The 16,309-nt window shown below is 44.1% G+C and overlaps 1 protein-coding gene across 1 annotated transcript in view; it reads left to right on the top strand.

Annotated features, from left to right (window-relative positions):
• Positions 1-16,309, top strand: part of ACMSD (aminocarboxymuconate semialdehyde decarboxylase) — a 625,677-nt gene that overhangs the window by 250,185 nt on the left and 359,183 nt on the right. Inside the window, exon 4 of the mRNA XM_078681812.1 lies at positions 15,506-15,555. Coding sequence (XP_078537938.1) covers positions 15,506-15,555 — 50 coding nt within the window. The remainder of the gene's footprint in view (positions 1-15,505; positions 15,556-16,309) is intronic.

Below are 16,309 nucleotides of genomic sequence, written 5' to 3'. Positions count from 1 at the left end.
TTGCTGGTTTACACCGTAACCTGTTTCCTTTGACCACGTGGGTTGCAGTTACCAAGGCTTGTTGGTGCTCGAGCCGGACATTGACCCCTCGGCTCTCGGCATCCTCCTTGGGACAGCTCACCTCCGGATTCTGGTAATCCTGGATGTCTCCTGGTCCCCGTGGCTGCAGAGTCAAGCAACCCTTCTTTGCACCTGAAGCACCCGACATCGGTGGGCATTCGACTACTGAGCCCCTGGTCACTAGAAGTGACCCAGACTCTGTCCCCTCAGCTTTCAGGTTCCTCTCACCTTGAATCCAGGCTTGGATTCCACCAGATACTCTTTGCCTTAATGGCAGCAGTACTTCTTTGCAGCTCTCTATTGAAAACGACGAAGGTTTCAGACACCACTTGACACCTATCCTCCCGGCTCCTCTGGGATAGGTAACACAGGTACCTTAGTACTCACTGGTGGGGGGCCTTAGAACCTCCTATATTCCAAAGGGTTTGCTTGAAGTCCTCTTAGAAGTGTCCTTAAATTGTAATTTTTCAACCGCAACGTTCCCATAAATTTGTACGGAGCACGTGTCCGTGTTTCCTCACGGCACCTCTCCTCCCTGAGCTCCCTGTGTCACTCCTCTGGGTGAATCCTTGGGATCCCAGCGATTCTACGTGCTCTAGGCACTGTGTCTAGTTAAGTTGTTGTTATACCAATTTTTTAGTATATGGTTCGGTCTCCCCCTGGAGCCCGCTGTGTATTGTGCTATTTACGAATGTTTTTTTGATTCAGTATTGTGTACTTTGTGCCCTAGTCTCACATAGAGACTAGTAGAGTGTGTTATATTAAGAAATACATATATTTATATAAACACTGTGTGGTTCTCCTTTCGTTTAGTCATTTAGGAGGTGATATGCTGGTAAAACAAGCTGCTTTACATTCCTTAAAGATTAATCCTGAAGGCTGCTATCTAACACCTCAGCTACTCCTCTAGCTTCACCTACCTTCCCCCTTTTACCCCTATTCTAATATCTCTCTCTCTTCTACCCTCCTCCCTCCTTCTGACTCCCACTCCACCTCACCCTCTGATGCACTTCATCGTCTATCCCCCCGTTCAACCGTCTCCTTCAACTCCCCAACAGCTCCACCTTATCCTCCACCAACACCCCCAAAGCACACTCCCTTGTCCCCCCTAACATCCCACAATACACCAGATACACCAACCCTCACTGGCTTTCCACCTCTCTCACCTATCTGTCCTCTTCAATTTAATGCCTCCCTTACGTCTACCTCCTATATACCCCCTACCCCTAAAAAAGACCCACCCCTCACCTTAATCCCCCCTCCTGGCTTTCCATCCCTTCCGCCCCTCGCTATCCCCCCTTGATAACTCGAACCCTACCAATCTCTTTAACAAAACTGATGCACTTTTCTCCGCAATTCCTACCCAATCACTCCTTAAAGTTGAACTTCTCCTTTCGCCCCTCGTTTTAGAACTCTCCTCACTCAGAAGTGATACCTCACTCCTTCTTAAAGCCCATCTCTCTGATCCTGACCACACTTCAATTTTTTCAAATTGCACCTCACCGTCGCACGTCGACACTCATCTCAATCCGCCCTCAAACAGACCACCTATTGTCTTTACCAACACCGACACCCCTCCCCTCCCTTGTAACTTTGCCACCCGATCTAAACACATTGAACCCTCCTTAAGCGTCCCATCCTGCAATACTAACACGACCTCCCCGCCTCAACGCGATACTCGCCCTATAACCTCTGGAGCCAACTCTTCTAAGAACTCCTCTGTCTCTCCCTCTCCAACCTCGCCCACTATCCCTCCCTTATATCATTCTACTATCCCTGTTCTCTTAAGAACGAACAGACTCCCCCCACCCGACATCACCTAGACCTCCCCAACTACTTAGACCTCCCTCCCAAGTCCTGGTTCAATGCCGAACTCAACAATGAAAGACGAGCCCTCAGACAATCAGAACGTGATTGGAGGAGTCATCCCTCCTCTGATAACCTGTCTCTCCTGAGAACCAATAGAGCCCATTACAAAAAACATATCTTTAACGAAAAGGCCTCCTTTCTCCGGTCACAACTTGACCAGGCTAGAAACCGCCCCAGAGAACTGTTAAACATCGTTAAAAAACAAACTTCCTCTGGCCCTCCTATATTAACAGCCTCTGTGGAAAGATGCAAAGAAATTGCCAGCTTCTTTTCAAATAAAGTTAACACCTTTGAACTATCCTTCTCTTCCCCTCCTCTCTCTCTCCAACCTCCCCCAACCAACACACCCTCCCTCATAATCCTAATTCACCTTTTTCCTCTTCCTCCCTGCACCTCGACCCCCCTCAACCCCCCCATACTCTCACCCATCCCGACTCATCCCGGACCGAACACCTTCCTAAAAACAAAGATTCATGGAGCGAATTTGGCCCAATTTCTGAAACCTCCATCATCAACATCATCTCTAAACTCAAACCATCCTCACACTCTAATGATCCTCTCCCTGCCTATTTAGTTCAAGAACTCAAATACATCATTGCCCCACTATGGACCGAAATTATCAACTCCTCACTTTCCTCTGGCTGTGTTCCTGCCTCCCTGTAGCTAGGTCAAATCTCCCCCATTCTTAAAAACCCCACTGCTGACCCTAACGACCTGAACAATCCACGCCCTATCTCTAACCTTCCCTTCCTCTCTAAAGCCCTTGAAAAATGTGTCCTGTCTCAGTTAGACAACCATATCCTCTCCTTCAATCTCCTTGACGTTTTCCAATCTGGTTTCAGAAAAGGATGCAGCACCGAACCAGCTATGCTCAATATTACTGATGACATTCATCGCTCTCTTGACAAAGGCGAATCCTCTCTACTAATCCTTCTTGATTTCATGGCTGCCTTTGATACTGTACACCATCCCACCCTAGTTAACACCCTCAAAGATCACTTTGGTTTTGAAAGCACTGTACTCAAATGGTTCTCCTCTTTCCTCCAAAATAGATCACAACAAATTAAGCTCAGTCACTGCCTATCCAAACCTCAATCTGTCTCACTCGGGGTCCCGCAAGGGTCTATCCTCTCTCCAACCCTATTCAATCTTTTTATGGAACCACTTACCCTCATTCTCAAACAAGCCAAAATCAGCTACCACCTCTATGCCGACGATACTCAACTATACTACAAGATTAAATCCCACAGTGACATCCTTCACCTCAATGACACTGATTAAAGTCCAAGCCTGGTTCCATCTTAATCATCTCAAACTTAACCCTAAAAAAACAAAACCATCCTTTTCACTCCCAAATACAATTCCCTGCCCATTCAACTTTGGATCAATGATATCAATGCACTTAATTGCTCCCTCTCCACCTCCAATTCTGTCAAATCCCTGGGTATCATCATCGATCAAAATCTTACTCTCATCCCCCACATTAAAAATGCATAAAAAAGTGCTCTTTTCACCCTGCATCACCTCAAAAAAGTTAAACCTTTCATTCCAGCTGATGATTTCAAAATCGTTGTCCAATCTCTTGTCCTATCCAGGATTGACTATGGTAACGCCACTCTGGCCGGCACCCCTAAAGTCCACCTTGCACCGATTAAATCTGTCCTCAACCTAGCTGCCAGACTAATTTCTGACTGTAAAAAATTTGACCACATCTCTCCTGTCCTCAAAAACCTAAACTGGCTCCCTATTGAAGGTCGATCCACCTACAAGATTGCTTTCATTACGCATAAAGCCCTTCACCAAAACACCCCCTCTAACCTTTCAAGTAAACTACAAAAAGCAGGGTGCTCTACGTCCCTGAGGAGCACAAACTCCCTTGTCCTTATCCCTCCTAAACTTAAATGTAAAAAGACCCAATCATGTGCATTCTCTGGTAATGCCCTACGTTCTGGAATTCACTCCCCAAGGACCTTCGCTGCAACCCCTCTTTCCCTCTCTTCAAAAAAAGACTCAAAGTAGTTCTCCTCAATAAATATTGGGGTTCTTAATTCTACTGACTTTGACCCTGCTCATTACCTCTCTGCTCTGATCCGCTCTTTCACTCAGCCCCTCTCCCCCTTCCATCTCACTCTCCCTCACTTCACCCCCTTCTATAGCTCTAATTTTAACTCCCCCTGTCCCCTCTACTATTCCTCTTTTCCTTGCCCCCAGCACTCATGTAGCGCAATATTTTTCTCTTCTTTTTAATTTTACTGTTCATTGACAATTATATATTGTATCTTAATATGTTCATGTTTATCACTATGTAAAGCACTCTGATACTCTTGGGTCCAGCAGTGCTATATAAAACCTTTTAAATAAAAATAAAATAAATAAAATAAAGTTGTGGTTAGCTCAGACCTCCCTGTTGAATGCTTATTGGGAAAGGATTTGGAAACTTCAGGTTTGGCTGAAGTGGAACTCAGGATACATGCAGGAATGCTGGGCATCCGTGCTGATGTGTTTGCCATGACTAGGTCACAGGCAAAAATGTATTCCACTGAACAGGCCCTGGATCCTGAAAAGATGGACCAGGTGCCTTCCAAGAGAAGGAGCAGAAGGGGTAAGGCAGTGTCTTCCCCCTGCCTCAGAGTGAGGGTCAGTCTCTTGAGGGAGATGATCCCAGTCCCTGTGAAGGTACTGTCTCAGAGGAACTTGAACTTGATCAGGTTAGTTCTTGGAGACAGGGGGCCATTCCAGGGCAGCTCTGAACCAGGAGCTGCTGAGCTGCCCCTCCCTTGAACCCCCTCAGACAGCAAGATGCTGCTGAGGCTGCTGGGAGTGCCAGTGGATCTCACAGGATCTACTGGGAGGATAGGCTTCCGTATTCAGAGGGTAGAGACCCCAAGCCTGGTGCTACCAGGAGGTTGGTTATACCTCTGAAGTTTAGAGGCTTCCTATTAACACTGGCACATGGCATCCCATTAGCAGGACACACAGGCCAAAGCAAGACCTGGGACAGGCTTGTTCCTTACTTTCACTGGCCTCATATGCCAGAAGACAGAAAGGAGTTTTGTCGCTCCTGTATCACTTGCCAAGCCAGTTGTAAGGCAGGTGGTACTACAAAGGCCCCCCAGATACCACTACCTGTGTTGGAGGTTCCATTTAAGAGGGTTGGGATTGACATTGTTGGTACCATAGATCCTCCAACTGCAACTGGGCGCATATGTATACTAGTGGTGGTGGACCATGCCACTAGGTCTACCACAGCTCCTGCTGTGGCTAGAGCTCTCCTAGGAATCTTTTCCAGAGAGGGTTTCCCTAAGGAGGTAGAATCAGACAGAGAGGAAAACTTTATGTCTGGTTATCTGATTGCAATGTGGAAGGAGTTTGGAGTGAATTACAAATTCACCACCCCTTATCACCTACAATGCAATAGGTTAGTTGAGAGATTCAACAAAACCCTCAAGGGCATGATAAAAGGTCTCCCTGAAAAGCTTAGGTGCAGATGGAACATCCTTTTGCACTGACTTCTCTTTGCCTACAGAGAGGTTCCGCAGAAGGAGGTTGGCTACAGCCCTTTTGAACTTCAGTTTGGACATCCAGATAGGGGTCCCTTATTTTTGTTTAAGGAGGGATGGGGGTCACCTCTCAAACCACTTAAACAGGACATAGATGACTATGTACATGGCCTCTGCTCCAGGATGGCTGAGTATATGAAGAAGGCAACCAAAAACCTTGAGGCTAGCCAGGAATTGTAAAATGCCTGGCATGACCAAAAGGCTGTTTTGACTGTGTATCAGCCAAGACAGAAGGTATGGGTGTTGAAGCCTGTGGCCCCAGCAGCTCTCCAAGACAAGTTGAGCGGGGCCCATGAGCAAAAGGGAGAGGTTACCTACTTGGTGGACCTTGGAACTCCCAGGAGCCCCCACAGGGTGCTCCATGTGAACAGGCTCAAGCCATATGTGGACAGGGCAGACATGGACTTGCTCATGGCTACTGATGAGGGACAGGAGGAAGAGAGTGATCCACTTCCTGATCTCCTCTCACAGAACCCTGATGGTGGTTCAGTTGATGGAGTAGCCTTGGCAGGCAGCCACACTGAACAGCAACAGACTGATTTCAGGAAAGTCCTCAATCAGTACAGGCACATGTTTTCACTGACTCCAAGGCAGACTACCTTGTGTACACATGAGGTGGACACAGGTGACAGTCTGCCAGTTAAAAACAAGATTTACTGGCAACCTGATCATGTCAGGGACTGTATCCGGACTGAAGTCCGTAAAATGATGGAACTGAGAGTAGTTGAGCCCTCAGATAGCCCTTGAGCAAGTCCAGTAGTCTTAGTGCCAAAACCTCACACCCAGGGTGGTAAGAAAGAGACGAGGTTCTGTGTTGACTACATGGTACTCAATGCAGTAACTAGGACTGGTGCTCATCCAATTCCAAGGGCAGATGAGATTATTGATACTTTGGCCTCAGCCAAGTTCCTGAGTACATTTGACCTGACAGCTGGTTACTGGCAAATCAGATTAGCTGAGGATGCAAAACCAAAAACAGCATTCTCAACCCCTAGTGGGCACTACCAATTTGTGGTGATGCCCTTTGGCTTGAAGAATGCACCTGTCACATTTCAAAGGTTGGTGAATAAAGTTCTCACAGGTCTGGAAGCATATAGTGCATCTTATCTAGATGATATTGCTGTATTTAACTCCACCTTGGAGGATCACCTGGGTCACCTGAGAAATGTTTTGGAGGCCCTGCAGAAGGCCGGCCTCACTATAAAGGCCACCAAGTACCAGATAGGGAAGAGTAAGGTTGTATACCTAGGCCACCTTGTAGGTGGAGGACAGGTTCAACCATTGCAGAGCAAAATCCAAACCATCATGGATTGGGTTGCTCCAATGACACAGACTCAGGTCAGAGATTTCTTCGGCCTGACAGGTTTGCCATGGTTATGGCTCCATAGTGACCTCTTTGAATGATCTAACTTCCAAAAGAATGCCTAAGAAATTTCAGTGGACAGTTAGCTGTCAAAGGGCAATTGATTGCCTGAAGCAGGCCAGGTGCACTGCTTCCATTCGGCAAAGTCCTGACTATTCCAAACAATTCATTGTTCAAACTGATGCATCTGAGTTTGGGGGTAGGGGCTGTGTTATCACAACTGAATGAAGAGGTTCAGGATCAGCCAGTAGCTTTTATTAGCAGAAGGCTGACCCCCAGAGAGAAACGTTGGTGAGCTATTGAGAGGGAAGCCTTTGCTGTGGTTTGGGCTCTGAAGAAGCTGAGGCCATCCTTGTTTGGCACTCACTTCATTGTTCAGACTGACCATAAGCCCTCTTATGGCTAAAACAGATGAAGGGTGAAAACCCCAAACTTTTGAGGTGGTCCATTTCCCTACAGGGGATGGACTATACAGTGGAACATAGATCCGGAGTAACCATGCCAATGCAGATGGACTCTCCAGTTATTTCCACCTAGAACATGAAGACTCAACTGGTCAAGGTTATTTTAATGTCCTTACTGCAAGCACTCCACGGCGGGGGTCCAGAAATGCCACTAAGCCGGCAACATCCTGACAGTCGTATTACGAGTCTCTCGCGGGTCTGGTGCTTTTTAGGCAGGGTAGTCATAGCGGTGCATGCATTGGCTCTGCAAATGAGCAGGAAGCCAATGTCGGCCAAACTGCGGTGCCTCCAGACCATTAGCCACACTGTTTCCTTGTATTCTGTTGTGCAAGTGAAACATTGCACACACCCAACCTGAAGGCATTGGAGGGCACTATATGAGAACAAGCTGCATTACACATGGGCACATTTGCCCTCGAGCCATTAGTTAGGCTCATTACCTGCCTTTCTACTGACTCTCGCACAGCGGTGCCCCTGCCAGGAACAGGTCGGCGAAAAGGCAGATTGTGATTGGGCTGGTCGTGAGCTCTACTGGACCGCCTCCATGGGCCACATCTGCTACCGTGTAGTAGAAGTGTCGGCGGTGGCAAAGGACCTGAGGGGGTGTTCCTGCTTACTTCCTGATCGGGAGTTTGGACTGGTAGGGAAGTGGAGGGGAGGACCGCCGAAAAGCGATGGCGGTCCCCATCCCACCGCCATCGTAATCAGGTCCATAGATTCTATTTAGAGACAAAATATGTACATTACAATTAAAATGAAAAATGTCGATTTGGAGATGAAAGGATTTATTTTCAGAACATTTCCTGGATTTCTCTTGAGCAATTGGTTTTGACGAAAATTTTAAAACCCAGGTATTTGGTAGCAAAATGTGAATATTCGAAGAATAAAAGCCTATGTTTGGGGCCATACTGATTGTGTTTTGATAATATAGATACATTTGTTATATGAATCATAATTAATGCTGAGTTGGAGACACTAACTTTCTGCTATTTTATTGCAGTCTGTGCCCTTACATCCTCATTACAAGAAAAACTTTTATGACATTATCATCACTACTACTTTGCCAAAACCAGCTCACTGGAGTAACCCTTAGTGACATTTTCTATTTTGTGAACCTGCAAACCTGTAAAGTCTCTGTAACCTGAACAGTAACTATACTTTCTGATTTCGTGAGATCTGCTAAATGCATTATTTGGCTACATACATCTAACAAGCACCTGCAAAGCCAATAGGCCTGGTGTTCACTGATGCGACAGTTTATTTTTTTAATGAAAACATATGCTACAAAATAAAATGAAGCAAAAAAAAAATCATTTCTTGTGAATATATCGCAGGCATGCCTGCGATATGCTCACAATAAATACAAATATGTAAAACATTCATGAAGGTGTTTGCTTTACTAATTATGTTTTTCAAATTACACATCTTTCATTTGTGACACACATTTAATCATTATTATTTGTGACAGAGACAAGCATAAATCATCACCCAACTCAATTTAGAAAACAAATGTTTGGATGACAATGTAAGACTTATTTTTTATGCTGTATTGCTAGCTCGCAGAGAGATTTGTAAGTTGTGGGTCTCTCCATCCTCCCCTAAATTAATGGATTGGATTCTAGCCATGAGGGTTGTGGCTAAGCTTGATACTTTAGATCACTCTAAGAGAAATGGTGGGTTTTGGGTACCTTTTCTTGAAACTTTTGGTTGATCCCTTACTATTGGTTATGATTTTCCGATGATTAAGCCCGCGCCTATCTCGCTGGTACAATAAATCATGGTGCTCCAGGTCGATCACAAAGTGGAAGGTTGTTATGCCTGGTGAGTCAATTGGTCAAGAAAGGTAGTTCGATGCATGACCAGACTCAAAATAGGTGCAGCCTCCCCTCAACACTTTAACCAGCATAAGAGATGAATGCCCAGTGGTGAACCCAGATAGAAGAAATGGGTGGCGAGAAGGCAAATGAGGGGGAAAAAAAAAAAAAAAAAAAAAAAAGCATAAATCATCACCCACAAAACACTCAAATTGCAAATATCACCATTGTTACTGTACTACTTACATTGTTTATTACAGCAACTTTAATCTTCACCATTTAACTGGGCACCTGAAATGCAAGAGCATTTAAACATTAGCCCCACTCTCTCTTTCTACACTCCCAAGAGTGTTATTATCTCTGAGGAATCTGAAAACTGACAAGAATACTAGAGAGAGGCAGACATATGGTAACAAGATCATAAAGGACCAACCACCATGCCGTCCCATTAAATATGTCCTCCAGTTCTCTCTAAAAGAGGCTAACCTAAACCAGCTCCACATCATTTACCCTTGGCACTCTAAACCAATCAATCATCACAATCCACTACATATGATGAAAATTCTTATCACATCTCCTTTAATAAATCACTCTCTCCCAATGCACTAAGCACAATTTCCAACTTTATTAAACAATCTCCCCTAATGGCACACATCCCTTCTTTCTAAACTCATCTGGTCCTATTATCCTTTTCCTAAACCATACCATCTCTCTATCCCCCATCATAAGCTGAGCTCTAGAGAGAGGTGTGGCCATGCAGTTACAAAATCATGACACCAGCTGCACCAAGTGTGGTGAACTTGGCTTTGCCCTGCTGTAGCATTAAAACTGCAATAGCCTGTATCAGTGATTCATAACCCTTTGACTTCTCTGGACCCCCACTTAATCATTACTGGATCCAGGGGACCCTCACTGAGTCATTATTGGAATCCGGGGACCCCAACTGAGTCATTATTGGAAACCAGGGACCCGAGCCTAAGCATTTTCAATAACCTCAACTGCAAAACACTACACAAAACGTACAGAAGCGAGCATTCAGCAAACAAATGCGCAAATTAGGAAATACCTACTGTAATTCACAAGCACATATATTTTAAAAAATTAATGCAATTAGGAAGTTTAAAGCTATTATAAATTCAATTGAGGCCTCTCATCACCTATACCATACTCTGATCAACTTGCAGTGCTCCCACAAAACAATCAGAGGATACTAACTTCAATTTTAGCCTTCAATTTCAAATTCCCCCACATTTACAGAACGTTTTAAAATTTTACATTTTACATTTGGTTTTTTATACATTATTAGTTTGTTAACATTATTTAATTTTTTTAAGCAATCGCTGATAGCGTGCTTCAGCAACATCTAGGCATTGATATCTGGTGTATAGCAGGAGGGGTACTGGACTAACCTTAGTTATTACTCATTCATTATGCTTAGAACAACATTAAATCAAAACATTGCTCTCCACCATGTCAGTAGAGGATTTCACTGCTTTTATACTTACTGTATAAAGTCAGAGAAGTGGAAAAGTCAACAAGGAGCCCTAAAAAAACTCCTTGTTCAACAGTGAAACAAACTATGAGACCATAAACATCTTGGGAAGTTATTACAGTTGTTATTTGACGATTTCACTGAAACTTATTTGCCACAGTACGGGCACATGAACAATGAAAATAAGAGTCCAAGGACTCACTGGTATACATAGGATTAGTGGCTAATAAATACACAATTGATGTGACCAACAAAGCAAATGGAAAAAGGTTCAAATCCAGAAAACTTGTCATCAGAACCTGTGGTCCTTAGAGCTGAATACAAACACAAATACTGAAAGCAAAACAATCTTTGATACAAAAAGATGGGATGATAAAATTAAGTGGTCCTCTAATCATGGCTCCAACCAAATCTGTGGATTGTTCCCTATCCTTGACTGCCTGAAATTAGGCAAAAGTAATGTTAATTCAGAGACATGGATATCCTATCTATCTCAACTATACTACAACCTACAAATGGGGTGTACAACAAATCCTTAGAACTTTCTGATAAAATTATAACATCTGGTGTGAAACAAGCAAGATTAGCTGCTGCTCATGGACCCAATGGTATACCTGACAGTGTCATACAATTATTATTATTTTTTTACGGAGTTTTATAAAGCACAAACTTGACCCGAAGGTATTGAGTATCAGAGCGGTTTACATAGCACCAGTTGCGTTACATGAGGACGCATTCATTTTTGTTAGGCACAGGGAGATTGGATGTATGACGTTACAACGCATACTTTTACTCCGCATACCATTACAACGCGGTATTTACAACGAATACCGTTACAACGCATAGCGCTTTGGGGTGCTGGATAGTGGTAAGTATAATTTACTATTCTAACTCCAGTCCCCGTGGACCCTAGGGAAGGTGTTGGATAGTAAATTAAACTTACCTCTTATCCTAGAGCGCCCCCCAGCGCAATGCGTTGTAATGTCATGCGTTGTAATGCCCGCGTTGTAATGGTAGTGCGGAGTAAAAGTTGCGTCGTAACGGGTGTATACCGGGAGATTATGTGAATTGCCCAGAATCACAGGATGTTCAGCGTCGTTGCCGAGACTTGAGCGCAGTTCCCCAGATTCGAGTTTGACCACCCTAGCCATTAGGCCAACTCCTCACCCCACTTGATATTGAGTTTTGGTCTCTTCCTTTAATGATGGTCTACAGTGCATATTATAATCAGAAACTATCTCAAAGACATGGAGAGGGACAATTTTACACTCAATACACAAAAGAGGAAATCCAAGTTACCCTAAAATATATTCATGCATCTTCCTTCTCGTACTGGAGGAATGGAATATACAGTCACAAATATTGCCATCATACCAAACTTGCTAAAGACAATGGTCCAAGACACTTGAAAATATCCTGCCTTTAATCCAATGGCCCAAAAATTCATAGTCTATAGGACCTTACTTTATGACTGTTATCTGTCAACAGAAGCTTACTCTGGTGGAAGCTAACAGCATGGAATACACACTGAATCCTACAATAAGCTATTTTTTCTCTTGGACACTGTCACCCGAGTGAATACGTAATAAGAAACATGGCACAAAAACAACTAAAATCCAATAGGAAGGACCAGAGATGTACATTTTTAAAATGTTATAGTTGATCAGGACTTTGGAGCAATTTCAAGCCAATCACGACAAAGTGGAGGCCAGATACAACAAGCTAGTGAACCTAGTTAAAGTTTTGACCTTCTCCCTTAACCTTATTAAAGGAAGTAAAAATCCTCTAGCAGGGCAAGTTTGATGGCTGTATCCGTCTAACTGCTCTTTAATCCAGATAGCCAATAGACGAGGTCACAGAAGCCATAGGTTTTGGTGGAGAAAGAGTTAGGTCTCATTACGACTTTGGCAGTCCTATAGCGGACGGTGTAACGCACCATCCACTGTAGGACCATCAATGCCGTGGTGCTTCAGCCTGCCAGATTGGGAGTTAAATCCTGGTCTGGCAAGCAGTGCTGCGACGGTCTAAGGTGGGGGTCTGTCGGTCTCACTGAAGAGCTTGACATGCAGACCGCCATTCTCAGAACGTCAACTGCACAGTCCTGCACTGTGTGGCATAAATGCCACACCTTGCAGAAACTGGGGATGACTATATATGCCCCCCTGTGTGGACCCTCAGGACCAGGAGCGGCAGGGGCACCTGTTAGGGTTCTCTGTGTTTCCTGGCAGGCTAACTGCTGTGAAAAGAGTGATGGACAGGCAACTCCTTATATGCTTGGCAGCAGCACCACCAGCATATTAGTGCTACTGATCGCTGCGCGACAGAGACGGATGTTTCATCCCCAGCGGTCGCAGCGGTCTTGTGGCCGTCCGACCGTCACACTCAGAATACTGCGTGTGGGTCTGCAGTGTGGCAGTGGTCAGACCGCCAGCATGGGTTCGGTGGTCCTATGGACCGCCAAAGTCGTAATAAGGACTTTAGTCTTTGGTATGCCCCCTTGGGGTGGACACAACAAGTCTTGGTTATAAAATATAGATTGTCAGTATCACACTTTCTGCCTGATTTCACTTAAGACCACACATTTGGAACAAAGTCTGTTTACCAGTGGTAGAGATGAATGGCATGGTATGCTTCCTGTGGTAAGATAATATTGTCTGTGTACCACACATATGATGACCTGGTGCAGAGAGCTGTGTTCAAGCAGTTTGAGCACATTTGCATGCATGGGAGTGCCACACTGGCTTGGCACAATTTCTTCAGTGCTATGTGCTACCATGGTTGCCTGTGTAATGCTTTTCTATTACATTTACTCTAGAAATTGCAAGAAGGTTGGTGAAAATTATAAGTTACGAACCACCTAACAGTGTTTACGCATGCTTTAGCGAACATGCAAGCACTGACTATGGTTCCCCTAGTAACTTAATCCTGAGAAAGTCATTGTGACTCAAAAAGCATGCATATTTGGCTGAAACATGTCGACCTAACACTAGGATGTGAGAGACCATTATTATCGCACTTCAGGTCCACCATCACTGTTTTTTATCCTACCCAAGGAATCCACTATTAAACTTCCTAAGGGACGGATCATCTTGAGGCAGTTATAATTCACCCACAATTCCTGATTTCACAAAAAACACAGCTCTGTTGTAATCAGGCATTGTAGCACAACCAAGATGCATTAGGCATCTTGGGTGAGAACCCAATTATGAAGCATGCCACCAACTAGGATGGTGGGTGAGGGTTCTTTTAAAAAAACAAATGTTTTTTCTAGATAAATGAGTGAAAGGCATTCTTGACGTTACATTCAAATGGTAGTAAGCTTGTTTTCATTTGATTGTTACATTGATAACGGGAAGAGAAACACGCTTTTCTCACCTTCTCACTCTCACATTTTGTTTACCTTGCTTCTTACCTCTACATGATATTCATAAACAACCCTTCTGGAACTTATTTAACCATCATGTTCATTCTTCCCCTGCTATGTGAAGCCCCCATAATTCAGAGCTGGGTCTGTGCTACCAAAGCAATGCAGAATCAACATAGCCCTGCAGTCACAAAAAATAAAAACAAAGGAGATTAGCACTAGTAGTAGAAATATATAAAATGTTAATGATATTATATTGAATCTTTGGACCTATAAATGTATTCCTATCAGAATGTATTTCATAATGGAATTCCGCATTGAGGGCCTAATTATGAGTACTGCGGTTCTGGGACCGCCGTACCCGTGAATGGTAGACCGACTGCCGCCATCAATCGACTGCTGCCCGATTACGATGGTTGCGGTGGGATCACCTCAGAACCTCCACCACCGCCAGGATCCAGGATCACGTGGCGGTGGGGAGAGCAGTAGGGAATCGCGGCGATGCTGCTGCCAGTACCACCTGCAGATTACGACCTGCCTTTTCTAACAAGGATTTCATGGTGGGTATCCTGCCATGAAATGCTTGGCAGAAAGGCATGTAAAGAGACCCCCAACAGGACCCCAGACAAATATGCCCATGGGGTGTCTGCGGGTGGCACATGAAGTGCCATCCCCAACATTGTGTGATTGTGGGCGAACTGTGTGGCATGTATGACATGGTGCATGCCACACCATGCACAAACGTGCTGGAGGCGCTAACATGGTGGCGGTATGCTGTTTAGGTTTTACTATGAGCCAAACATTCCTGCGGACGTGACACCACTGCTCCCGCACCGCCAGCCCTAGATTACTGTTGTAATCCGGCAGGCGGGAATGCTGACAGTCGTAAAAAGGCCCTTAGTCATTTGTAGCCATGATTTGCTTTCTCATAGCAAAATGGAAGGATATCCAAACCGGGTAACAGAATTCTTACTGGTTGTTAAATTTCTCCTTCAAGGCACCATACAGAGTTTATTGGCAGTGTAAAGTATTCTGCATAAAGTGAGTATTTTATTCAATTTTCCTATTCAGATAAATGTGGAATTACTGCAGGATGGAATACGCTGCTACTAAATCACTGCAGAGGAAACTAATGCTCAATCCAGAATATATCGCTGCTCTTTAAATGTGAAATAATAGTCCAAAACTCAATTTCCATGTTACTCTACATGTACATGTAAATTGCCATTTGTGTCACAATTAACAGTTGTGCTAACACACATGAATTGTGTTGTTACCACTAAAGATCATTTAACCTCTAAATAAAGATATAAATGGGACTTATCTTGATCTCTATATTACAGTTCACTTTTTTCAAGTCGTCATTTTAATTAATTATTTGTAAGCCACATCTTGTAAAAACACTGCATGCATACTAAGGTATGGTCTGAAATGTTGTACATTGTATTGAGCCACTGTCTATACAACATAATGCATGGTGTTTCATTTCTGATTTCTTTATTTGCATACTTGTTTTTAGGGGTTACAGTGCAAGCACTTTCTACAGTTCCTGTAATGTTCAGCTACTGGGTATGTAAACTATGCTAGAGTTGACCATAATTTCCTTTTACAATAACTACGATGTCTCTGTGATCATCATATGTAAGTAAAAGGAATAAGCTTTTGCTCTCCATTCTGTACATGTACTGTGGACAAATTGTGTGGTTTCTTTTCTTTTTTCTTTTGTAGCAAATTTTTACCAAGATGTGAGACACTGAAAAGGGTAGGGTAGATAATATTAATAATAATAATAATAATAAATTAGATTCTGGTGGATAGATATTTATAAAGGCATTGGCAGGATCCGCCATCCCGGTTGTTTCTGTCAATGCATTGTACTGTTTGCTGCAGTACTGTCGGAAGGACACAGCCCTACAGCAAACAGTATTCTTTTTTCTTTTCGAAAAGAAAATCCGACTGGCTTACCACGGGCTCAAGGAGCCCGTCGACCAGTCGAAAACCTCCACAGAATTCATTACGGACGGCATTTCTGCCGTCAGTACTATGATGTCAGTCTGGGGGGCACCTTGTTTGCAGGCACCATGATGTACCTGCCACATGGTGCAGAGATTTACAGAAACTCCCATTTCTCTATGGGAGCTTGTGCTGCTGCCAGTTTCAGACCGCCACACAAGCCCCCATAGAGAAATGGGAGTTTGTGACCACTCCATAATTGCGGTGTCGGGACCACAGACCAGATGTTGGTCGGTTTAGCAACCGCAGAGATGTCGGTCGGCTCAACTCCGGCTGACATCATAATGAGGCACTGTATGTCTGCCCATCT

The sequence above is a fragment of the Lissotriton helveticus genome, chromosome 3_1 (assembly GCF_964261635.1).
Source record: "Lissotriton helveticus chromosome 3_1, aLisHel1.1, whole genome shotgun sequence".
Lineage (NCBI taxonomy): Eukaryota > Metazoa > Chordata > Amphibia > Caudata > Salamandridae > Lissotriton > Lissotriton helveticus.
This window is presented reverse-complemented; position numbering and strand designations above follow the sequence as displayed.